The 26020-nt window shown below is 47.0% G+C and overlaps 1 protein-coding gene across 6 annotated transcripts in view; it reads right to left on the bottom strand.

Moving 5' to 3' along the window:
* Nucleotides 1-20389, bottom strand: part of mrtfaa (myocardin related transcription factor Aa) — a 33917-nt gene extending 13528 nt beyond the window's left edge. Inside the window, exons 1-5 of one of the 6 annotated variants that reach the window (XM_047037883.1) lie at nucleotides 20211-20389; nucleotides 18940-19040; nucleotides 18752-18815; nucleotides 17391-17592; nucleotides 6044-6109 (exon numbers count right to left, since the gene is read on the bottom strand). In XM_047037883.1, coding sequence (XP_046893839.1) covers nucleotides 6044-6109; nucleotides 17391-17556 — 232 coding nt within the window. In that variant the 5' untranslated portion in view covers nucleotides 17557-17592; nucleotides 18752-18815; nucleotides 18940-19040; nucleotides 20211-20389. Of the gene's footprint in view, nucleotides 1-6043; nucleotides 6110-6265; nucleotides 6523-10060; nucleotides 10421-17390; nucleotides 17593-18751; nucleotides 18816-18939; nucleotides 19041-19994; nucleotides 20183-20210 lie in introns of those variants that run through there. The other 5 variants (XM_047037882.1, XM_047037885.1, XM_047037886.1 and 2 more) reach the window with 5 other exon arrangements.
* Between the last annotated feature and the right edge of the window lie 5631 nt (nucleotides 20390-26020).

The following is a 26020-nucleotide window of genomic DNA, read 5'->3' as shown; positions in this document are numbered from 1 at the left end:
ATCCCCCTCCCACTTCTCCTCTATTGTAACATCCTCCCTCCCTCCCATTGACGAGTTCTCGTCCCACCCCACTAACACTGCCACCGACACCTTGCTAACCACTTTAACTGCATCACTTGACTCTCTCTGTCCCCTGTCTACCAGGCCTGCACGATCTTCTCCCCCCTGCCCGTGGCTTACGGATGTTATTCGTGAAGAACGGTCCACCCTTCGAGCAGCTGAGAGGAGATGGCGCAAGTCCAAAGACGGTCTGGACCTTGATAAGTATCACTCCCTCCTCAAATCCTTCTCTTCTCACATAACTGGTGCCAAAACCCTCTACTTCCTTAACAAAATTAACTCCGCTTCAAACCCCCACAAACTTTTCTCTACCTTCTCCACCCTTCTTAACCCACCTCCCCCACCCCCTCCCTCCACCCTGACAGCAGACGACTTCTCCTCCTTCTTTGAGAAAAAAGTTGCCGACATTAGCAGTCGGTTCCCTAAACCCACCCTTCCTACCCCCTCACCCTCCATTACTGACCCAACTAAATGTCTAAACTCCTTCTCTCCCCTGTCCGAGGCAGAGCTCTCTGACCTCATTCTCTCTCATCGCCCCACCTCCTGTCCCCTTGATCCTGTCCCCTCCCCTCTCTTTCAAACCATCTCCCCCTCTATCATAACTTTTCTGCTCCATGTTCTAAACTCCTCTCTTACCTCTGGCACCTTCCCCTCTGCCTTCAAACAGGCCAGAGTTACCCCTTTACTCAAAAAACCCTCCCTTAACCCTGCCGTCCTCCAGAACTACAGACCGGTATCATTGTTGCCCTTCTTTTCTAAAACAATTGAACGTGCTGTATCTAACCAACTGTCTAACTTCCTTTCTCAGAACAACCTGCTCGACCCCAACCAATCGGGCTTCAAGACCGGCCACTCCACAGAGACTGCCCTCCTTTCAGTCACCACTGCCCTCCAGTCTGCCAGAGCGGCTTCCAGGTCATCCTTCATCATTCTGCTGGACCTTTCTGCGGCGTTTGATACGGTTAACCACCAGATCCTGCTCTCCAGACTTTCTGAGATGGGCATCACTGGCACTGCACTCCAGTGGATCTCATCCTACCTGTCGGGAAGATCCTACCAGGTCTCCTGGGGAGGCAAACTGTCAGGCCCACGCCAGCTCTCCACTGGTGTCCCACAGGGCTCCGTCCTTGGTCCCCTCCTCTTCTCTCTGTACACCACCTCACTTGGACCAATCATCACCTCCCATGGCTTCTCCTACCACTGCTACGCTGACGACACGCAGCTGTACCTGTCATTCCCTCCGACCGATCCGGGGATCTCAGCTAGGATTGAGGCCTGCCTCGCAGACATCTCCGCCTGGATGACTGAGCACCACCTCCAGCTGAACCTTGCCAAAACGGAACTTCTCATCATCCCGGCCAAACCCTCCATCTCCCATGACTTCTCAATCACCCTGGGATCTGCGACGGTGACCCCCTCATCCTCTGCCAGGAACCTTGGGGTTACCATGGATGACGAGCTCTCCCTCACGGCCCACATTGCTGCGGTCTCCCGGTCGTGTAGATTCACCCTCTACAACATCCGGAAGATCAGGAGATACCTGTCTGAGCACTCCACCCAGCTGCTTGTCCAAGCACTTGTCCTCTCCAAGTTGGACTACTGCAACTCGCTGCTCGCCGGTCTCCCATCATGCGCAACCCGCCCTCTTCAGAGGATTCAGAACGCAGCGGCCCGTCTGGTCTACAATCTACCCAGACGCTCCCACGTTACCCCGCTCCTCATCTCCCTCCACTGGCTACCCATAACGGCCCGCATCAGATTCAAGACCCTGGTACTGACCTTCCGAGCAGTGAACGGGACTGCGCCCGACTACATCAAGTCTCTCCTGCAGCCTTACACCCCCACCCGCCACCTACGGTCTTCTTCAGACAACCGCCTGGTGGTCCCACCTCTCAAGACCGCCCGGTCCCAGCACAAGCTCTTCTCCTGCCTGGCACCCCAGTGGTGGAATCAACTCCCCACCTCCATCAGAGACACGGACTGTCTCTCCACCTTTAAGAGAAGGCTCAAGACACACTTGTTCCGGGAGTACAATGGTACTACAATGGTTTGCTGAACCCAACGCTAGTTTCCTCAAGGTTCACAATGACTCTTGCTTAGACTGTTGCTCTTGTTGGTTAGTGGTAGCTGATTTAAACTGTTGTATTCTTTTTCTAGTTAATCCTATTTTTATTGCTTTCCTACAGGTACACCTGCACTTAGAGATTAATGTTGTGTAATTTTTAACTTGTTTAACTACATGCTCTTATGGTTTCTTCCCTTTAGCACTATTTTTTGGTTGTTCACAATATGTACTTCTTGTTTTTGAATACCCGCAATGCTGTGGGGCTATCTTGTTTTTATTATCAGTGACCTATGCACTTTGTGAAGCTCTCTCTTGGAAGTCGCTTTGGATAAAAGCGTCTGCTAAATGAATACATGTAAATGTAAATGTAAATGTATTTCATTTCTGTGATGCTGAAGTTGCGGAGAAATGGTAGCCTACGTACGCTCACTAAAATATACTGAGCACCTCGAGTGGAGTAGTTAACCGCGGAAAATGAGTCTTATTGCCGAAAACAGTGGCAGCGATAGCCATGGCGAGGGAGCAACTTCCAGTGAAGAAATTATTGATACAAAGGGTTCGTCTTCTTCAGTTATTTGGAAGTGGTTTGGCTTTTTGACATCCAACAAAGAGCTGCAATGTTCGGTGCAAACTCTGTAGTAAACAAACAGGTGGATACCAATTGGTACTTAAGTCTGGTAATACGACAAACCTTTTTTACCACCTGAAGCAAAATTACTCGTTGGAACATGCAGAAAGTGTGAGTTTGCGCCAAGGTATTGATAAAAACAAGGTTTTAAAAAGCTTAAGTTACTTGACCCCAGGTATGTGCTCCCTGGCCGCAAACATTTCTCTCACACTGCGCAGCCTAAACTTTATGCCGAGTGTAGGGAAAAAGTTGAGGAACAGACTAATTTTGCTACTACTACGGATCTGTGGTCTATCGTCTTAATTAAAGTTATCGAATTGAAATATAAATATCTATCGTGATAATTTTTTACCCATATAGCCCAGCCCTAACACACACATACACACACATTACCTTCTACCACGAAGAACTATTCAGTCTTTATTACCTATATTTCACATACAATATGCCATGTTGAAACGATACAAAAACCACTCACGACAATCATGTCTACCAGTCTCTACACTACACTACAAACACACTATACACTACACTACAAAATGAAAGTGAGGGGTGGAGCAGGAAGAGGAAGGGCAGAGGCATGGAGGGAAAAGGTGGAGAAAAGAGGGAACTGAGGAGGGAGGAGACGGCGAGAGAAGTGGGCGGGGCAGGCGGGGGGTGGAGTGAGAGGGGGAGAAGACGGGAGGTGAAAGGTGAAGGTAGAGAGACAGGAAGACAGAGGCAGAAGGGAAGAGGCATTTGTAGAGGCAGAGAGGGACAGGAGAGGCAGGGACGAGGGCTGAAGATCTCACCCTCCAGTAAACTAGCACTATCGCCATGAGAAGCTCTTCCTCGCACTGAAATACTGGCCCATTCACACTTCCTGTTAAAACCACAATTAACACTCGACTGTTCTTTGACCTTCTCACGGTGGGTGCCACCGTGAGAAACAGGTCTGCAAGGGTTGGCCAAAGCCACAATTTAGAGGAAGAGACTTTGTGGAAATAAAGCAGTGAGGTACAAGGTTGAGTTCTATGTTGGGGCGAGGTGGGAACAGAAGGCCAGGAATGAAAGCGCGGGGGGGGGGGGGGGTGCATGAGGAAGAGGAGAGGGGGGGGACCTCTGGTTCATCTGTCGGCAGGTGGTCCATTCCCTCTGACGAACGTCCTTCCTGTGACTGCTCGGCGCCCCTCGTCATCCCTCCTGCTCTGACTCCATCTCTCTCTCTATCTATCTCTCTCTCTCTCTCTCTCTCTCTCTCTCTCTCTCTCATACATCTCAGTCTATAGAGTATCTACCCTTTCCACTCCTACCTGTAGGGCCAGAGGTCTTTCCTTGGCATATGCTGCTCGTAGGTCAGGAGTCATGTTGGAAGCTACCATGAAGACTGAGCAAGCCTCGTCAGGAAAACCTAGGGACCCCTTGCACCCCAGCTGCTACCGGGTGGAAGTGTGACCTGTAGCTGGCACTGCCACGCCAAGCGACGGACCTTCTGTGTCTAGGACCAGGAAGTGTAAACGTAGGACCGGCTTTGCTCCTCGCGCAGAGGAGAGTGAACAGGAAGTCGCAGAAAGAGGCTAGTGGATGCAAGTCAAGACAATAACATCCATCTGCTCCGTTCTTACACTTGATCTCCTTTTCAGGCCCACCAAAACAGATATCATCAACAGGCTCTGGTTGTTGTTCTCGCTTCAGAGTTCTGACTGATACAGAAGACACAGTAGCAGGCACAGATTGATATGAATCAATGGCCGCGTGCCCAGAGCGGATGAGCACGTCTGTAGGCCTCGACTGGGCCTTGCTGAGAACACAACCAACCAACTGCCACCTACTACAGGCTTCTGGCCTGAAACTGTGTCAATGCTGCTTTCATCTCTGGCTCCACTTGTCTACTGACAAGCCCAGAAGACACCAAAGGTCTGCGCTTCAAAGAAACTTGGTGGAGGAACAGGCTGGCTCTTTCTGTGTGTAATAAGTGCAAGGAGCTCTAATTGGATTAAATCAAACTGACAAAACCCAGTGTGCAGAATGATTCAGTTGTTAGCAGCCAGTGTTCCTAATAAAGTACCAGAAAGCTGGAATTGAAGATGACACTGCTCAAATGACGGCTTTCACCGAGCCTGACAAGCAGAACACACACACACAGTACACATGCTCACGCACACACACACGACAAAACTCGACAGCGGTCGTCCTTCTGTCAACATGAACATCTTTAGAAACATGTCGTCCCCAAACGGATGAGGTTGTGGCCTGGTTCAACTTTAGGCTGAATGCTACAGCTGTCTGTCTCTAAAGATAACGCTGGCTTCTTAAGTGTGACGAGACAAAGTGTGTGTGTGTGTGTATATATATATATTTATTTGCATCCGTGTATATGTGTGTGTGCAGTTAAATAGATGTGTTCAATTCCAGGAACGCCAGCATGTGTTTATGTAACTACAGTAAACACATTACCTTGCATACAGCTCACAGTGCTCCCCCCATAAACAAAGGGGAAAGAGGATTTGAAAGAGAGGAATAGAGAAAGTGAGCTTAGCTGACCGTAAAGAGAACCAAACACCCTGTAGACAATGACAAGAAGCGGCGAGCCAAAGTGCTTCTCAGAATATCTGGGACAGTACGCATGTAGCTCTCTTTTAACTACTCATTTCAAGGAACTGCTGACTGTCCACGTCTACAGTCGCTCATCTGCTATGAAATAACAGAAGCGTAAAGGACTGAACGTTGGCTCTGCGTCTTGCTCCGGATACACATGCGTTCTGCAGAGGAGACCATGACATCCCCTGAAACGACAGAGTCCCAGGGAGAGGAAGGAGCTTCATTCATCTGGCTTCGAAGCCTGAAACCGGATTTTCTCTGAAACCCGGTCTAGTCAGAGACCGAGTCTACCTCTCTGCTCTGAAGCCAGGCCCTGAGGGTGACGGAGAGCAGGCGTAAACGCGCTACACTACCATCCCCGTCTCCCTGCAACCTTCAGCAAAAAGGTGCAGGGCGATAATAAGCATTATCAAGCAAGCCATTTTCACTCGACTTATATTGTAAACATCAACGATATAGTCGGTATATATATATTTATGTCTTTTTTACGTGTGGACCCTATGTAACCCACAGCCTCTATGTCCACTGTGCTCTGCTTGGAGTTACAGGAGACAACAGGTACAGCCCTAACAGCAACAGTTAGCCCGAGTCTAAAAGGCCATACCTGGATCCTCTCCATCTAGAAGGATCCGCCAGCCAGTAAGGGCGGCAGGAGCTGACTGTGCAGGGGAGAGATGTTCAGACAGACGGACGGACGGTTGGTTACTTACGTGGCATGATCCCCTGACTGACGAGCTGTTCTCGAGTCCGCCTCTGCTGTAGCTTCATCTGCAGAACTGTGAGAGAGAGAGAGAGAGAGAGAGAGAGAGAGAGAGAGAGAGAGAGAGAGAGAGAGAGAGAGAGAGAGGGGAAGCAGTGTCAGAGAGATCTGTACGAGAGCAATCAAAGGACAACCCAGACAGCAGCAAACCCCCTAACTTCCCTGTTCTGACCTTCTCCTTTAGTAAGAAACAAAATACAGGTAACAGCCTGGCGCCGTCCACACAAACGACTGAGAATCACCTACAGGAGAGCAGGGGGGGGGGGCGAGACAGCAGCCTGCAGCCTGGAGCAGACCCTAGTCATGGCTCTCATCCTTTCTGTCTGTGTGCGAGCGTCGATACAGAGGTTATCACAGTCGGCAGACTTTGTGCCACACACACACACCACTTCCTGTTTCTGGAGGTTTCATAAAACAGCAAGGCTTGGCACCCTGCTACTGCAAGTTGATTCAGAAACAGGAAGGCCTGTTCACTCTGGCGGGTCACACGGAGTAAGTGTCGTGTTTTTGAACTGTGAGTCGTGCCTGCAGACTGCGCGCCGACGTATGCGTTTTGCATTCAATCCAGAGTGAAAAGAGCGATCCGTGTTCTCTTCATGTCGGGCCTTCTAGCGTGGCTCGCGGAAGTCCGGCAGAATTATACCTTCCATCAACACTGCCTTCTTGTGTGTTACATTTACATTTAGTCATTTAGCAGACGCTCTTATCCAGAGCGACTTACAGTAAGTACAGGGGAAATTCCCCCCGAGGCAAGTAGGGTGAAGTGCCTTGCCCAAGGACACAATGTCATTTTGGCGGGGCGGGGAATCGATCCGGTAACCTTCCAATTACTAGCCCGACTCCCTCACCGCTCAGCCATCTGACTCTGGTCCTGAGAGGTCCTCCAAGTCACACGTAAGCAGCAAACAAGTGGCCAAAGAGGAGTTATTTTTTATCAAGGTAGCAGTACGGCAAATAGGTAAGACATGAATGTGTGGTCAGTCAAGGTGGGGAAACTTCTCAGAGACGGGTGCGACATTCACCCGACAGCCAATCACGAACAGACACATTCACCGTGAAGCCAGGCATGGGTGTTTGGCTGTGTGAGTGTGTGTGGGTGTGTGTGGTCACATCAGATCATCCTGTGCTGTTCCTCAGAGCGTGCTAGCCTGGTGTGAGAGAACATGTTTACAGCCTTGTGGTAATATGTGTGACTGAAGTGTTTATGTGCTGTCTATGGAGCATGTGATGACCGTTCGCTGTGTGTGTCTCGTTCTAAGTGCGCATCATGGTAGATGTACAGGGGTCAGATGGCTGAGCGGTGAGGGAGTCAGGCTAGTAATCAGAACGTTACCAGATCGATTCCCCACTGTGCCAAATGGCGTTGTGTCCTTGGGCAAGGCACTTCACTTCTTGGGAATATCCCTTTACTTACTGTAAGTCGCTCTGGATAAGAGCGTCTGCTAAATGACTAAATGTAAATGTTATGTAGTCAGGTTAGTCAGTGAGGATGCTCCGATCGATCGGTCGCCGATCATTATCTGCCGATAATCATTTTAAATACTCAGATCGGTACTCACTATAAAGGCCGATCAAAAGAGCCGATCAGATTATGCAACAACAAAGAAAGTGTCTCTAAGAGAGTGGAATATGTTAAATATGTCCTGCCACTAAATAAACAGTTGTTGTTAACTCATGATATTTTATCATATCCTCATTTTTATACTTAATATACATTGTTGTTAAGAATAGTGAAATCGATTATGCCACATGATAAATGGGAGGCTTCAAATAGACCCCTTAATTGGTGATCGGTACTCGGTATTGGCCGATACTGCTTCTAGCGAACGGTAATCGGCCCCAATAATCTTGATCGGAGCGCCCCTATTAGTCAGTGTTCGGATTTCGACACTTTTGCAAGGCCTATATCCTCTGTCTTATCTAGTACTTCTACAGAAATCTGTCAAACAACCTTCATCAGGATGTGGTGCAATGAGCCAGCCCCAGCACCAGATAGAACCAACCAGCCTTACCCAGAACCAGCCAGCCACTACCAGCCAGCCACTACCAGCCAGCAAGTCCCATGCAGCCAGCCTCACCCGTCTAGCCAGCATCATGGTTGGACCAGAGGGATGGAAACTGACTAAGATCTGTAATCAGCGTGAGACAAGTCAATTGAACCTATCTCAGTATATACTGTGGTGTATTGTTACTGGTAACACTAACCACTGAAACTCTGTTGAAACTCAGCACTTCTGGTCCTGGATGATCTGCTGTACTGACGAAATACACTATTTGTATGTGGCTTTGTATTAAAGCGTCTGCTAAATGAGGACAATGTAAATGTCCTTCCCAGTTACGACCATGCTTACGGGCCTCAAGAGTCTGAGAATTCTAGATCACCCTCACGAAATACACAAACAGGTACAGACTCAGGCAACATAAACAGAGTTCAATGAAACATGTACACAGACGCACACATTCCCTCTTTGGCACTGATCTGTGCCCACAAACGGCAGGCTCACACGTGTTGCAGTACACTATTTCAGAACTCTCTCGACGTGAATGGAAATGAACCAGCTCGATGGCGTTTCACATCGTTTCCACTGTTTCTTACACTCTCCTACTCGATGTTCCATGTTTTCATTTGATTATTTTCCATCACTCCATCCAGTATTTAGAGTGAAGCCCTACTCGTTTATGATCTCTCCTACCCCCGTTTCCCCCTCCCCCTCCCTCTTCTCAACCTGAAACCCTCTCCCGTCCTTTCTGCAGGAGTCTATTTGGGTCTTCGCTGTAATAGCTTGGAACCTTATCCCTCTGCCCGGCCCGGCCTGGAGGGTTAGAGGAATATTACTGTGAATCACACACACACACAAACTGCCCCAAGGCAGAAACACAAGACGTGTGCTAGCAAGGACACACGTGACCCCCATAGCCCCTCCCTCCCTCTCCGTGGTGGCCCAGCTGTGCAGCTAGCCTGCCCCAGGGTTGGTCTTCCACAGCGGGGAGTCCGTACACAAGCCAGGGCTGCAGGGCTGGGAGCAGCTCCACAACTCAGACCCAGGGACAAGCCTTGTGGTACAGTTCCAACCATCAGGGTTCCCTCTGACAGTCACCCCCAGGACTGGATAGTATGTCTCACAGCTAGCTGTATCTCTCTGTAGATCTCTGCTGGTCTCCATGGTTGGAATTCCCGTCTCTGAGGTATCTAGCCTTCTCAGATTCACTCTTTGCGTCGTGACTTGTCTCCATGTGCCTGAATGATTGCCTAGGGGATAACTGTATACAGTTAGCCAACAGGTCTTCCCCACCATCAGCATTCTCTGAACATATTCTGTATTTTCATGACCACCGTGAAACATGGCAAACAGCAAACTCGCTGTCAAGGGGGGTCGACATTCTCCCTTCGTAAATTCACGATGTGACAATACGACTTTTTCACAAAGCTGCGAAGGCTTCAGTTCTAGTCAGCGTCTCTCTGCTACCCGAGTCCCCCATGGGGCTTGGCTCGTCTCATGGACCCTGGCTCTGGCTGCTGCTGCGGGGTCTACAGGTTCCTGGGTTCATGCAGTCCAGCGGGCACGGGGCCTGTCTGGCGGCGGGCCAGGCTGTGGGGCCGCGGCCAGCAAGGGGCAGGATCTGACCCGAAGCCCCAGAAAACACCTGACGCTGGCACACAGCGAGACACAGCAGGTTGAGACACTCAATGGAGAGCAGAGGCCGAGAGAAACTCTCTTTGACAGGTGTGTGTGTGTGCGCGTGATTGACCTTTCAATAAAAAAACACAAAACACTGAAGTATCGAGGAATGTGGCATACATTATCAGTCAGAACGATCACAATCAATAATAAACTCCAAATAATTTCGCTGACATCGATAACAATCTATCCTTAACTTACAGTGGATTGCCAATGATTTTGCATGCATGGTTCAAGGTGAGTACACAAAAGTGTGTGTGTGTGTGTGTACGTATCAGAACTCCCACCTTCCCTCAGGCTCTGACAAGCCCGCCGCTCTAACTCAAAGCGTATCGCTCTCTTATCCATGCTGCTGCTGATTGGAGGAGCCCCGAAGGAGGCGGGGTCGATGCGAAGGCAGGGGTCCAGCATAACGGCAGGGTTCAAATGAATAAATCAAGTGGAGGCAGAGGCCGAGGTCCCATCAATGATATCAGTCAAACACAAAATGCCCAGAACTGTCCAAAAGTCACATGTATGTATATTGTTTATCTCCTTAAGAACTCAGCTCAATCCAGTGCTGGCAGTAAGACTGGTTGCATTTCGAAAGTCTCCGTAGCGTCACAGACCTTCAAACACACATTCACGGAAGATACAACCTGATGAAACGGAATGTGTGATTCCTTCGCCCTGCCAACTAGAAGGAAAACTCTGGGTTTCAGTTCTCCAAAAGTCCATTCAAAGTGCACTTAAATTGCTATTTAAGTCTACCTCCTGAACAAAGACTATAGCAAAAATGGGTAGAATCCTGTTTGACGTACAAAAACGACACAAAAGAAGAAAAAAGAGAGAGAGGTATCAGCTCAAGGAGAAGACTGCACAGCTAAAAGCTTGAAGAGGCAGAGTGTGCTGCAGCACCAGACTGAGTGAGAGGTGTATGTGTGCGTGCGTGGGTGTGTGTGCGTGGGTGTGTCAAATGCCAGCGAATTCGTGATCAAGCACTCTGTCCCAGCTGCTGTTGTATTCACTCACTCAGCCTTTGACAGACGTAGACACACACTCGCACACACTCTTACTGATCCTTTTCCTCCACACCAAATACCTCTCTCTCAGCACTTCTGATCTCAGCTCAATAATGTCAACATAAGTGTGTGTGTGTGTGTGTGTGCACCTGTGAGAGCTGAGTAAAGTAATGTAGGCAGAGAGTTAATGACCCGATGGGGTAAAACAACTTCTACACAGATACAGAAAGAAACAAATATCACACTTTTACTTTCTAACTCCTTGTCACCTTCTCACTATCTGTCGCTTTCTCTCTCCCTCTCTGTCCCTGTTGCACTCTTCCACTCTCTGTTCGTCTCTCCCTCTCCCTTTCCCCCCCTCCCTTTCCCCCCCTCCCTCCCTCCCCCCTCCCCTCCCTCCCTCCCCAAACTGGAGTTAGTCTAATTCATCCTCATTAGGGAGCCTCTGTCAAAGTGCAAGGACCAGGCAGCAGAACAGCGAGAGCCCTTCAAGGTGATTGTATTTCCTTTCATCTGTCAGTTCTTATTAAAGCATAAACGCTGCTCAAATTGAAACGCCGGGCTGACTCCATCGTTTCTGTATGTATTTGCCTTTGCTTGAAAAACACACACACACACGTGAAGGAGCGGATGAGCAACGTTTTTCTCCGCCCAAGTTTACAAAGCTGGGGAAGTTCACTCTGCGAAACAATGTCGAGGAGAGAAACCCCCTTATCCAAGAGGACTCCCATCTTGTACAACGATTAATAACCTACACTTCACGGTTACTTATCATCCGCTGTCCTGCAACTAGGTCAATAAGGTTTTTTTTTTTTACAGTAGAGACGCACACCACAGGTTGTGTGCGCTGGAACGCGTGCATAAACTAATAAGGCAAAGCTGCCTTTGACGAGGAAGGGGAAAACGAATCAGGACTGATCCGCCTTGCTGCAGATAAGGCACCGACCAAACGCTGGCAGGGATAATCCTCCTTTCATGTGTGTGTGTGTGTACACACTGTGTAGTCAGTGTGTGCTTATGTCAGCCATAAATACTGATAGGGAAAGGCAAATAACAAGTTGCATTGCTCTAAGCACATCCTAAACATCCCCCTACCTGCATTCTGCTATATCAGGACTGGGAGCTAATCGTGGTTTATCGGACCGGCAAAGGGTTGCCTGTCGGGCTGCCGTGTGGAGGGGCCTGCCTGGCTGTCTGCTCTTCACATACAGGGTCAGTGGATTTCCAGCCGACTATGCAGGTAGCTGGAGAGTACCGAGGTCGAGGTCGGATCCGTGGCATGCCCTGTATTTACAGCGAAGCCAGCAGAGCGTAATGTGGCTTATTGGGACTAATGTTTAATAGTGTTGGAGAGGCCAAAAGAGGCCTTTTTTTCTAAGACCGGTCAAGCCAACGTCTAACATCCAGTGGGGCTTGAAGGATTATCATAACGGCCTTCTGTCCTTCTAACTTATTGAAATACGCTTGTTGTTTTTTGTTTGTGGAAAACTCACTATTACAAAAAAGGAGCTTATTGTGACTAATACAGTGCATTGAAGTAGATTATGAGTGAAAGACAAATGAAGGAAAGTTGTGTGGGGATGTGTCCTGTGGTCGGTGTGGCGTGAACAGGTGTGAGGAAAACCACACTTGTTTTATGACAGTCCAGCACCCAGTGTTTAGCTGGAGACAGCCCTCCTACGGGTCTGACATGAGCACCCAGTCCCCCATCTCATATTCTCCTCCAGTTGGTGTTCCGGGACCTGTCACTGGGATGGTTGTGATGTCACTGTGGGTGAAGTATTGTCCTGGGGTCAGAGGTCATAAAAGGAGGGGGGCGGGGGGGGCGGGGGTTAACGGCCTGACTCGACTCTTCCCCCTCTTCTCCCTCACGCCACCCTGGATCTCACGAGTCGACGGCGTGTCTCCTTGACGCCTTCTCAAAACATAACGGCTGGAAGAAACGAGAGGATCCACCGTGTTCTTTGGGCTTACTACGGGTTTAGGGAAGGACGCGTGTGAGAGATCAAGGAGAGACTCTTAAGATTCATCCCAGGCTATGTCATGATTCTGTATCCCATCATCCACAAGTATGGAACACTTCCCCTAGGCTTTTAATCTCCCTGCAGTAACCAAACCCCCCCAACAATCATAGAGATTCAACGTCTGAGGGGGACAATATCTCAATACAAATGAGCCTATTTCTAGCGCACACGTCAACGACAATGACTGACTGAAGACAGGGTCCTCTGAGTCTTCACCACGGTCTTCTTCACGGGAGCGGTAGTGCTGTAAACAAGTCTCAAATTAACTCCTTCTCTCGGGGGCCTACAATCTAGAATGTTGGCGACCCCCACTCCCGCGTTTAGAGGAGGAGGGTGAGGAGGGCTGGTTTAAATAGCAGGCCCAGCTGGCCAGGGGGGGCTATATCCAGCTCCTCCTCACCTGTGCACATGGGAGCTAGGGTTTCTCACAGGTCACCCCCCCTGACACACACATGCACGCATGCAGCCACGCGGTTTGCGGCTTGTTTGCTGGATGCTGGTTGAAACACACTGATCAAATACAAGCTGGCAAACTCACTGATTTAAACTGGGAACTTATGGGAGCTGTAAAAGCAGATACAAGCTGGGATGACAGCCCCTGCTCTGCCCATTCTCACTCTGCTGCTCATGCCGTGTCTGTGGTATTGTCATTAGCCACCAGGTGGCAGTATATCTCGGTGTAAATACAAATTCAAATCTCCAGATTCGCAGCCTTCAGGATATCGAGCGCCTAGAACAGGCCACTTACCATGGTCCCATCCCATAACAGTCACGCCTCCGGCCTGATCTCACCTGCCAGAACAGTAGTCAATGTCTCATTCACGCAGTGTTTGAGTGAGAGCTTGTATGTGCGAGATGCAGAGCGGTTGAAAGCAACGTGCCAAATGTTGACACTTAGTGTATTTGTGTATGAATATGTTTCTATGAACTCTCGTTTTCATGCGATACATTGCTATCCACAGTCAGCCACCGTAGTGGACAGACAGACACAGAACTGCAGAGTCCGGACCGCTTCTGCTTTGTTCTGTGATGCTGTTGGTCCAGCAGTGACAGGCCAGCTAGTCCAGCAGTGACAGGCCAGCTAGTCCAGCAGTGACAGGCCAGCTAGTACAGCAATGACAGGCCAGCTAGTACAGCAGTGACAGGCCAGCTAGTCCAGCAGTGACAGGCCAGCTAGTCCAGCAATGACAGGCCAGCTAGTCCAGCAGTGACAGGCCAGCTAGTCCAGCAGTGACAGGACAGCTAGTCCAGCAGTGACAGGCCAGCTAGTCCAGCAGTGACAGGACAGCTAGTCCAGCAATGACAGGCCAGCTAGTCCAGCAGTGACAGGCCAGCTAGTCCAGCAGTGACAGGCCAGCTAGTCCAGCAGTGACAGGCCAGCTAGTCCAGCAGTGACAGGACAGCTAGTCCAGCAATGACAGGCCAGCTAGTCCAGCAGTGACAGGCCAGCTAGTCCAGCAGTGACAGGACAGCTAGTCCAGCAGTGACAGGCCAGCTAGTCCAGCAGTGACAGGACAGCTAGTCCAGCAATGACAGGCCAGCTAGTCCAGCAATGACAGGCCAGCTAGTCCAGCAGTGACAGGCCAGCTAGTCCAGCAATGACAGGCCAGCTAGTCCAGCAGTGACAGGCCAGCTAGTCCAGCAGTGACAGGACAGCTAGTCCAGCAGTGACAGGCCAGCTAGTCCAGCAGTGACAGGACAGCTAGTCCAGCAATGACAGGCCAGCTAGTCCAGCAGTGACAGGACAGCTAGTCCAGCAGTGACAGGCCAGCTAGTCCAGCAGTGACAGGCCAGCTAGTCCAGCAGTGACAGGCCAGCTAGTCCAGCAGTGACAGGACAGCTAGTCCAGCAATGACAGGCCAGCTAGTCCAGCAGTGACAGGCCAGCTAGTCCAGCAGTGACAGGACAGCTAGTCCAGCAGTGACAGGCCAGCTAGTCCAGCAGTGACAGGACAGCTAGTCCAGCAGTGACAGGCCAGCTAGTCCAGCAGTGACAGGACAGCTAGTCCAGCAATGACAGGCCAGCTAGTCCAGCAATGACAGGCCAGCTAGTCCAGCAGTGACAGGCCAGCTAGTCCAGCAATGACAGGCCAGCTAGTCCAGCAGTGACAGGCCAGCTAGTCCAGCAGTGACAGGACAGCTAGTCCAGCAGTGACAGGCCAGCTAGTCCAGCAGTGACAGGACAGCTAGTCCAGCAATGACAGGCCAGCTAGTCCAGCAGTGACAGGACAGCTAGTCCAGCAGTGACAGGCCAGCTAGTCCAGCAGTGACAGGCCAGCTAGTCCAGCAGTGACAGGCCAGCTAGTCCAGCAGTGACAGGCCAGCTAGTCCAGCAGTGACAGGACAGCTAGTCCAGCAATGACAGGCCAGCTAGTCCAGCAGTGACAGGCCAGCTAGTCCAGCAGTGACAGGACAGCTAGTCCAGCAGTGACAGGCCAGCTAGTCCAGCAGTGACAGGCCAGCTAGTCCAGCAGTGACAGGCCAGCTAGTCCAGCAGTGACAGGACAGCTAGTCCAGCAATGACAGGCCAGCTAGTCCAGCAGTGACAGGCCAGCTAGTCCAGCAGTGACAGGACAGCTAGTCCAGCAATGACAGGCCAGCTAGTCCAGCAGTGACAGGCCAGCTAGTCCAGCAGTGACAGGCCAGCTAGTCCAGCAGTGACAGGCCAGCTAGTGACAGGCCAGCTAGTCCAGCAGTGACAGGCCAGCTAGTCCAGTGACAGGACAGCTAGTCCAGTGACAGGCCAGCTAGTCCAGCAGTGACAGGACAGCTAGTCCAGCAGTGACAGGCCAGCTAGTCCAGCAGTGACAGGCCAGCTAGTAGTCCAGCAGTGACAGGCCAGCTAGTCCAGCAGTGACAGGCAGCTAGTCCAGCAGTGACAGGCCAGCTAGTCCAGCAGTGACAGGCCAGCTAGTCCAGCAGTGACAGGCCAGCTAGTCCAGCAGTGACAGCTAGTCCAGCAGGACAGCTAGTCCAGCAATGACAGGCCAGCTAGTCCAGCAGTGACAGGCCAGCTAGTCCAGCAGTGACAGGCCAGCTAGTCCAGCAGTGACAGGACAGCTAGTCCAGCAGTGACAGGCCAGCTAGTCCAGCAGTGACAGGCCAGCTAGTCCAGCAGTGACAGGCCAGCTAGTCCAGCAGTGACAGGACAGCTAGTCCAGCAATGACAGGCCAGCTAGTCCAGCAGTGACAGGCCAGCTAGTCCAGCAGTGACAGGCCAGCTAGTCCAGCAGTGACAGGACAGCTAGTCCAGCAGTGACAGGACAGCTAGTCCAGCAGCATCCACTCCCAGACACAGGCCTCCTCAGCAAAGTACCAGGTAGCTCTGGCATTACACTGTCCTGTTGAGCAATCATTCACACTCACATATTAAGTTGCAGAGTTGACAGTTCACATAGGCCAGGTGTGTGAGCTACTGTATCTATATTAATGGCCATGCAATGCTTGTTGATGCTTCTTCTCCTTTCTCCAGAGTGGGAGAGTTCCCATCAAGCACCACGGAACAGGGTAATGTCCTCATGACAAACAAGTGTATTTCAATTGAGAACAGGGTTCGAGTTGTTTTGTCTTGTTGGACTCATTCTCAAGTATAAGTCAAGTAACCTATTCAAAAAACTAAATGCTTTTTTATGGTGCAAAATGTCTCGTCTTTTTGGGGGGTTATTATCAAACCAGTTTGTTTGCTAAAGACTACACTGTGAAACAATTAGTCTACTTCCTATGTATTCACTACCGGGACACTCCATTTCAAAATGGATCTTAAAGCCCTTTTAAAGTCTTGGTTCCAAGTTTCATTGCAATCCAGCCAGTCTAATTGGTTCCTCATTACATTACATTGATGATACTTTATCTCTACTTTTTGTGGTTTATGTTGTTTTAATTTGTAACTTGTATAACTGCAAGCTCTTAAGGGTTTTTCCTTTTGGCACTTGTTTAGTTTTTTCACAATGTATGCTTCATGTTTTGGCTGCTTGCAATGTTTGGGACTACCTCATTGTTATGATCTGAAGTGATGAAGTGACCTGTGCTCTTTTGTAAAGCTCTCTCTTGGAAGTCGCTTGGGATAAAAGCATCTGCTAAATGCATAAATGTAAATGTAGTTATAATTTAGTCGCCTGGAATCAAGTTCCTGTCAGTGGGGAGGGAGGATTTTACACCACAAATGTATGTGTGAAATGCCTTCACTAAGAATTCCTGAATCAACAATTTTCCATGTAAATGCCACTGTCAATGCTAAATCGCTAAACATTCAAACTTAATTTTTTAATGTCTATATATAACACACAGCATACTTTGATATGGGCCCCTAACAGAGTATTAAATAGCCCTGTGGCTACCACTGCTTAAACCGACATTCGCCAACTCTGACCCCGAGTTGAACTTTGGGATTTCTGTGTTTCAACATCCATTGACACTTTTTCTTCTCTTCCCACAACCCTGTTTTTATTTCATCTGTCGCAACATGGGGTTACGACCCCTAAGCATTGACGTGATTTGGCACCATGCAACATTGTTAGGGAATGTAAAATATCCATAACAAAGTAACTCCATATTTAGGCTTCATTCATGTAGCTGACATGAGTGAAAACTGACCATTCTTCCTCTCTGTGAGGGGCAGCAGGTTGGGGGCGGGCTGTAGAGACAGCTCCTGAAGTTCACTGGTCACAGCTTCACTCTGTGGGCTGGGGGCGGAGCCAGTGGACGTCGCAGGAGCCAAGTTGCTCGAGTCTGGTGGCCCCTCACCTGACTGGACCTCCATGGTGACCACAGTGACAGGGGAGGCCGACGGGCAGACCTGCAAGATGAAACAAACAAACCTACATCACCATAACATCAAAACAAGGATTGACGGATAGAGGAGAAGTGTCTTCATCACACACTGATCACCCTCCCTCCCTTTCCCCCTCATCTAATCATGTCTACACCTCTCATCATCGTCATCTTGTGGCCTCATCCCTCCTTACTTCCTCCCCCTCCTGCCCCATTGTCTGAGCTCCTCCCCAGCAATGACGAGGTAACAGCCAGACTGGTGTCCCTGACCCAACAGTGGCACTGCTGCAAGAGGGACCCACTCTGACCCCATGGCAACCCACCATTAACAAGCAGCCATGAGCACTCGGACCACGCCGCGGAACACGCCGCGGAACACGGCCGCCTCACCATGGGCGTCCGCCTCAAAGCCTTACGTCACCTCAGTCCTGTGTGTTCAGGAGCACAGAGGCAGCAGGCTACACCTACACTCCACATCCTCACATGGAGAGGGACAGCCTCGAGGCTGACCTGTGGAGGCGGACTCGGCACGCAACGGAAGGGGTATGCTTTCAAAAGTTTGAATTTTTCTTGAATGAAGTTCAGTTGGGCCCCCAAACCATCTCTTCAATGCCAACACATTGGGTCAAAAAGGTCAAACATGAAAACCAGTTAGTTCAAATACAAGGTACCAACGGGTCCTTTGTAACGCCGGACGGGACCAGTTTGGCTGATTCAAAGCCAGCTAATGCTGTCGTAAGCCAGACAGGGAATATACATTTGCCTTAGCAAGACCGCAGTTTCCCGTAGCATGCGAGCTATCTGGAGTGACAGAACGTGTCACCAGACGGAGAGGTTAGTCAGAGATTTGCTACCTTTTCCTACAGAGAATTTAGATTTAGAGTAGGAACTGTTTAGCTGAGGCACAGACATCTGACACAACCAATACCATAACTCTCTGGTCGTCGTCATCTTCCTTTCCTCCCCTTCCTTCCCATCGTAGAATACGTTTGGATAAGCTAGTTTTAGATGCTGATCGTAAGTACATTCAAGCTTCAAACTAGTTCACCCTCATGGGAGATCAAGTTAACAAGGACATCACTGACAAAAACGAGATGAAACAAGAGAAACGGAAAAGTGATTCATGGAAAGACAGACTGAGAAACATCTTGGCTCTTCAAACAGTGAAATAAAAGAATGCCTACCTGAGTTCTTGATTTCCTGCTTTACGAGGACAGGGTGGCTTTCATCTCAGTGGAGCTGCTCTCACTGTATTCCAAAGGAGTAGAAAAGGAGATTAGGTTACAGAGAGAAACTTGAGAGAAAGTTGTTACGAAGACAATATAAACTGTAATTATATTCAACTACCATATTCAATTTTACATTTACTGACAGAGTGTAGCTGTTCTTCTAGTTCTTCCTACTCTCGTGGCAACAGCAATCCTACAGTAGGTAATTTCCTAAGCAAAGCTGTCTGTCTCTTGCTTCAGGCACCTGTTAGACAGAAATTGTAAAGTGGATTTCATTTCACTCAAATATAATGAAGTACAGGCCTATCCCAAAAGCAAATACAGTAGGCTAAGTTCAGAAAATAAGATGGTTTAGATGAGGAACTAATAAACATTGAAACAGCTCAAGCACCATGTATCATCTTTATTAAAGGTCTTTATTGTTTTTTTGTCAAATAGGTCAACGAAATGAAATAATGTCATAGTGTTCAAATAAGACGTATGACGCACAGACAGGATCATATTTTTAGATGAACATGTTGAAGCAGTGGCAGACCGTTTCCTCTTGACACCAGTCGTGCTCCAGTTTTAAACACACTTTTATTAATGTCAATCTGACCTATTTGCTCTGCCACACAACCATTTTTTCAATGTCTCTTGGTTTCGCTTAACCAGAGAACCAGTGTTTAGTTAGTTTGCGATTAACTACGAAAATTAATCAGGATCTTCACACTAAATTGCCGATACATTACTGTATGGTTCAAACAACTAACACAAAACACAGATTACATAAATGATAGCATGGCATATAAAGAAAATACATTTAGCACTACAAAACGCAAATGAATTGTTTATTATAAGTAACTGTGTATTACGCTAAACTCAGAAGTTAACCAAGACATGGAACCGACAAGATAGCTGCACAGTGTACTGTTTGTGATGCATTGTTGGTTGCCCGAGAATCACTGCCACATAGACATGCTGGTTATAATTTGATCAAAATCCATTGTAGATATCAATCTGGTAATTGTTGTAACCGATTGCACAATCATACCAAACTACACATTGAGCTGTCAAAAGAATCTTTCGCCTGGCTACCGAGCTAAAAGCCCAACATGCCTCTTCTGATTATGTAATCCTCCAAACCAGCGAACAACGCATACCTTCTAAGGTCCTTAGCTTTAACTTTGGAGTTATCTTCAAATAGCTAAATAACTACCTTGAATATGTTGTGGCTTGGATGTATCATGGCCCATGAGTGATGACCAAAATTGCTAGCAGGCAATACACAAAAGTGGGCTGCGATGATAGCTATAGCTAGCTAACTTAACTATTGTAAGAGCAGTAGTTTAGGTTAGCTAGCTGGCTAGATAAATATATCTTGCTGCTCACGCCTCTCCTCGTGCAAGTCTGAATATAACTTATCGCGAGCTACCTTTCAACTGTTGACAGCAGAACAGTCCATACCACACGACAGGTGCAATGATCCTCCATAAAATAAATTAATACTAGATTGTTAAGCAAGCAAGAAATATAGCTAGTTAATGATTTGCTAAGTAGTTAGCTAGCTGTCTTTAGCCACCCCGGCGGTAGGCTCTGTTGCTGATGCTGATTGCCGCTGACGTTGACTCTCATCATTTCCGATTATTAAAAATACTATAAAGCGCAGGTCCAGACATCTTCAAACTATTGTTCCCACAATTAATAAAATAATATAGCCAATTGAAAAGTTTTTAATGTCAGTGTTAAATTTATCTCATCGCAATCCCATTACATTCCATTAAAGATGCTGTAAAGCAGAACTGAAAATGAGTTTGAAGTTCATCAAACCACACAAGAGTGTGTTGTTAACTACCCTTCCAAATTCGAATGTAAAAAAGTATGTTAAGTATGTTAAATTAGGCTTTGAAATCAAGAGAAGATCAGAAGTATTCTGTGCTTGAGACGGGACGTGTCGCCTGGAGGATCTGAAGCTCCGCCCCCTCCAATTTACTGAATTTAGCAACAACAGCAACAACTAGCTAAATCAATTGCAGATAGCAGAACAAACCTACCTGCAGTCTCTGAGTGTTTTATGTGTTAATTACTTTGTCTTTGCATTGTACCAGCCGAGTAACAGAATGCAGGTTATATAAACTTTCTGTGATCTGACGTAGACAGGTGGCTGTGAAGTAGATAGGTTCAGTTTTGCCCCGCCTAAACAAAACCTGAGCTGAAAACGGGTGAGAAACTATTCAACGGTCTAACTCATTTCAGTGCGACAAAGTTTTAGAGCTTTGCACGTGCTTTCAACAACTAATTTCACACGTATATAATGTACTGAGAAGCAAATCATGGAATTTGCTTTACAGCACCTTTTAGACATTTAAAGACCTATATATTGATAACACTTCTGCATCATGTCAACAGTTAACTGATATGTTTTTCAGGTATTTACAGATCCACAGTTTTGTCAGAAACAGATTCCCTCAATTTCCTAATCTACTAATTGACTCACCAGTGGACCCTTTCTTCAAACCAATAACTGGGGAAATGATGTCACATATTTATGTTCTGATACATTTAGTCATTTAGCAGACGCTCTTATCCAGAGTGACTTACAGTAACTACAGGGACATTCCCCCCGAGACAAGTAGGGTGAAGTGCCTTGCCCAAGGACACAACGTAATTTGGCTTGGCCGGCAATCTAACTGGCGACCTTCAGATTACCAGCCCGATTCCCTCACCGTTCAGCCACCTGACTCTCCATGATACATTCCATGTGTTTGGGTTCCTTAAACTAAATAAAGACTGGGAGAGGGGATCACTGAGGAACTCTAGGACGATGTTCTTGATAATGTACAGAAGTCATCTATCTGTGCAAAACATGGACTGATTCAGTGCAAAATACTACACCGTGCTCACTTTACCAAAGTTAGGATCTCTAAAATGCATAAAGATATTGACACAACTTGTGATGATGTCGACAAGCTCCTGCGAACCATGTCCATATATTTTGGTCTTGCCCCACTCTAAAATCTTATAGGGTAGGAGTCTTTAGTTCATTGTCCAAGGTCATTGGGAAAGCAATTGATCCAAATGCTATGGTAAGATTGTTGGGCGTAAATCCACCCTTGCTTTCACTCTCTTCCCCAGAAAAAGGCTTTGTAGCTTTCGTCAGTCTACTCGTCAGATGCTTGATCTTATTGCAGTGGAAATCCCCGGCACCACCTCTGCATACCCTTTAGATTAAGATAAGGGAAGTTCAAGTTCAAGTCAAATTTGTCAGGTACACAGAACAACACAAGGTTAGACTGGGCACTGAAATTCTTAAGACAAGACAACGCAAGCACCTGGCATAACATAACACATAAGTACACGGAACATAATTCACATCTAAGCTGACCTTAAATAAGTGAAACTTAAATATACAGATAGCAATAAATAATCGACTATACTAACCCTAATACTAAAACTTCCTAAATTACAGATAACAATAAATAGTACACTATACTAACCCTAAATACACATAAAACCTGTTCCAACTCTATGACCTATTCTAACCTAAGTGGAGTACAGTACAATAGTGCAATTTGCAGATCAGTGACTAAGTCAATGACCATACAGGAGCCTGGTGGCGAGGTACAGTGAGGTACAGTAGTGCAATGTTACTGATAGTGCAACCAGTAGCTGAAAGTGACAGAGTATAAGTGACTGGTGTGCAGTAGATCAATGTCCATATCAGTGTCCATTCAGAAGCCTGATGGCCCTTGGGTAGAAACTGTTGTCCAGTCTGCGTGTGCGCGACCGGATGCTGCGGTAACGCCTGCCAGAAGGCAATGGGGTAAAGAGACTGAAGGATGGGTGGGAACAGTCTCTTAGAATCCTGCCGGCTTTCCTTAGGCAACGTGTGTGGTAGGTGTCCTGTAGGGCTGGAAGCTTCCTGCCGATGATGAATTCAGCAGAACGGACCACACTACGTAGGGCCTTGCGGTCCCTGTCTGTGCAGCTCCCATACCACACTGTGATACAACCAGTCAGAATGCTCTCGATAGTGCATCTGTAAAAGTTAGTGAGGATACCACTACCAGTCCATACCAAACTTCTTCAGTCTCCTCAGGAAGAAGAGGCGCTTACGGGCCGCTTTGACCACCTTGTCCGTGTGAACAGACCAGGTGAGGTCATTGCTGATGTTCCCCCCCGAGGAACTTGAAGCAGCTGACCTTCTCCACTTCCGATCCATTGAAGAGGAAGTTCTAGGGTTTGTCAAATTGGAAAGAATTCGATGTATACTAGGGCTCACTGATAAAATTCAATAAAATATAGGACCCCTTCTTTCGACACATTTGAGACGTGCATTTTCTAAATATCCCTGAGTGATGTACTTACTGATATGATATGACCTGCAGCAGACCAGCCTACAGCCTTAGTTTTTGTATTGTCCTGATAGTGCTCTGTTTTTGCTTTCACATTTGCATGATACCCCGTTTTGATCACCTTTGGAGTGTTCATTGTTTTGTCTACGTCATTGTTGTAAAATGTAATGAACAGATTGTGGAAGAAAAAAAAAGAAATGACAAAAGATATAAAGCCCCCCTAGGCTTCTGGTTTATTTGACCATCCTGTGGATCCATTATGAGCCATAATGTTCCCCCGGGCTTGGTATATTTGTACAGACAAAAGGTGATGTAGAATACTTTGGCTTAATCCATGGATTATGAACTGACTAAATTATGTCAGATGGCTGAGCGGTGAGGGAGTTGGGCTTGTTATCAGATGGTTGCTGGATCGATTTCCCACCGTGCCAAATGAAGTTGTGTCCTTGGGCAAGGCATTTCACCCTACTTGCCACGGGGGGAATGTACTTACTGTAAGTCGCTCTGGATAAGAGCGTCTACTAAATGTAAATGTGTGCCTCTCTAGTTGATCTTTAACTAATACGGACAGTTTTCTCCAGCTCATGGTTCTCACTGTTTGCTTTATTAACTTTTTCAGGGGGATAAGATCCCTCACTGATTTACTACTCACTACATTTCATCCATGTATTTTTTCTCTCCTTTGAGTTTTTGTTATTGTAAAGTAGGCTATACAGATTTTTAAAATAAATTACATGTATTTAATTCCACAGCCAATTATGTTTGTTGCTATCTCTAGGTATCCGCCTATCAACTCACTCACAGTAGTCCCAAGGTCACAGTTTTTATCCTACATTGCAGATAACACCTAAATTGATTGATTTGTTGTAGCAATTGTACTTGTAACTTGTGTTAGAGATAAGTGACACAGTTCCCGATAGGACTGTAAATGAACACAATAACACATGTAATTCCTTATCGAGGTAAAGCCGTAAGGAAACAAAGCAAGAAATTAGATTAACCTTGACATAGATATGTATCACCCATATTAGCAGATCTGTGATAGGTTTAAATCTCTGTTGGTGTTTAGGGTAAAGAAGTTGTCTTCATTTGAGGTAGCCTACATTATCAAAAAAAAAAGACAAATTAAACTTCTGAAAGGAGGATGCAAATGCTGTTATATTCCTTAAGGGTTTTAGCTTTATATCCTCTTGAGACCCTTGAGTAAAAGCTTTTAAAATGCATACACAACAAAAGAAGAAAAAAAGTAAGCCCCAAATCAATGTCAACTAGTAACAGAAGTATACTTGTCTGTGTGTAGGTACACTTTATATTAGGTCTACCTGGTCAGGCTTTGACCCTTGCCCCCAGCAATATTGAACTTAGCTGCAGCTTGACACAGGGATAGCTTTTCAGCACTCAGGAGCACAATTGCTTCACTAAGCTCCTTTTAAGTGACTACAAGAGGTAGGCCTATTTCAGCACATGTCTTTTTTCAAAGGCCCCACTTGCAGGAGCACCAGTAGAAACATACATAACAATAGTTTAAAGACAACTACAACTCCCATTTTTGCTTGGATATTTGTCTTTAATTTTTGGGGGGTGAAAATGCAGAGCAAATGGTGGATTATGAATAGCATTTTACATGAAGATTTAAGAAAGAAATATAAAATGTAATGTATCAGTGTTAAGTAATGTATTCCTGAATATTATAATTATGAGCTGATCACATTAATTTATAGATTTTTCATAAATAATCAAATAAAACAAGTTTGTGATGGACTCAGACCCTACTGAGTGCTTATACATATGTGTATCTATTTCTTCTTCATGTAAACTTTTCCTGTTAATATTCAGCAAAATAGAGCTGTGCAAGGCCTTACTTCTCTGCTAATCTGTATTGTAGCTAATCTTTATTGTAGACAACACACTTTACTGTAATTGGGTGTGGTTGCCTCCGGCAAGAAAACAGCCTTGGTTCTCTCACATATAGGCTATATTATGTATTTATAATATATATTTTTATATATATATAATCTTTAGGGATTATATATAATCGATTTCTCTAACGATTTCTCAATATTTGGACTACATAGATGTCGGTGTCAAAAGATTTGTGTTGTTAGCGATTGCGTTGCTTGTATTGGAATTTACGTTCTGTTTCACGTTTTACGAGCATAGAATGTTTTTGTAGCAAAAAAAGCTGTTTGCACAAATGGAACTCAGTGCTAGCCTAACGTGACAACGTCTCGACGTCAGCTCACGTTAGCAACGACTCAGTTCTAATAAGACAGACAGCGATATCAGCGAGCCCACACCAAAAGTTTAGGAAGCGGGTTCCTCTTCGTTCTTTTTACGAGCCCTACTTACCCGGCATCATCGAGCCGAGCAGCTAATACTTATTTAGCACTAGCGTTGTTAGCTACTGTATCCACTGTTTGCGCTATTGCTCAGCAAGTATTGTGCCGTAGTGTATGAGGACTGATAGACAAGCGCATCATACATTTAAGTCATCTAGCTAATACTTGCATGTACAGTATGTAATGTCACATTACAGACATTACATTACAGACATCCAGATGAGAAAATATTTTTTCTTCGCAACTTTACAACTGGCTCTGGAACCAATCGTCACTCCTAATGCCTAAATCTCACAGCCAATCAGGGGCAGAGTGGGGAGAGTTTTTTCTAGCCTCTTAATTTTACTCTCAAAGTGCACTAGATTGATGCCTTTAATTTTAACATTTAAGACATGTTCTTCCAGGGGAGCATGACCCCTGGCCCCCTAGAGGGGGGCCGTATCGTTCTCACCTTTTTTTACCCCTGACCTGTTTGCATGCCTGATCTCTTCAGCCACAGGCTCTGAGTGAGGCCGACAGCAATCAGGAAATTATATATTTCCTGGTAGAAA

The sequence above is a fragment of the Hypomesus transpacificus genome, chromosome 17 (genome assembly GCF_021917145.1).
Source record: "Hypomesus transpacificus isolate Combined female chromosome 17, fHypTra1, whole genome shotgun sequence".
Taxonomy (NCBI): domain Eukaryota; kingdom Metazoa; phylum Chordata; class Actinopteri; order Osmeriformes; family Osmeridae; genus Hypomesus; species Hypomesus transpacificus.
This window is presented reverse-complemented; position numbering and strand designations above follow the sequence as displayed.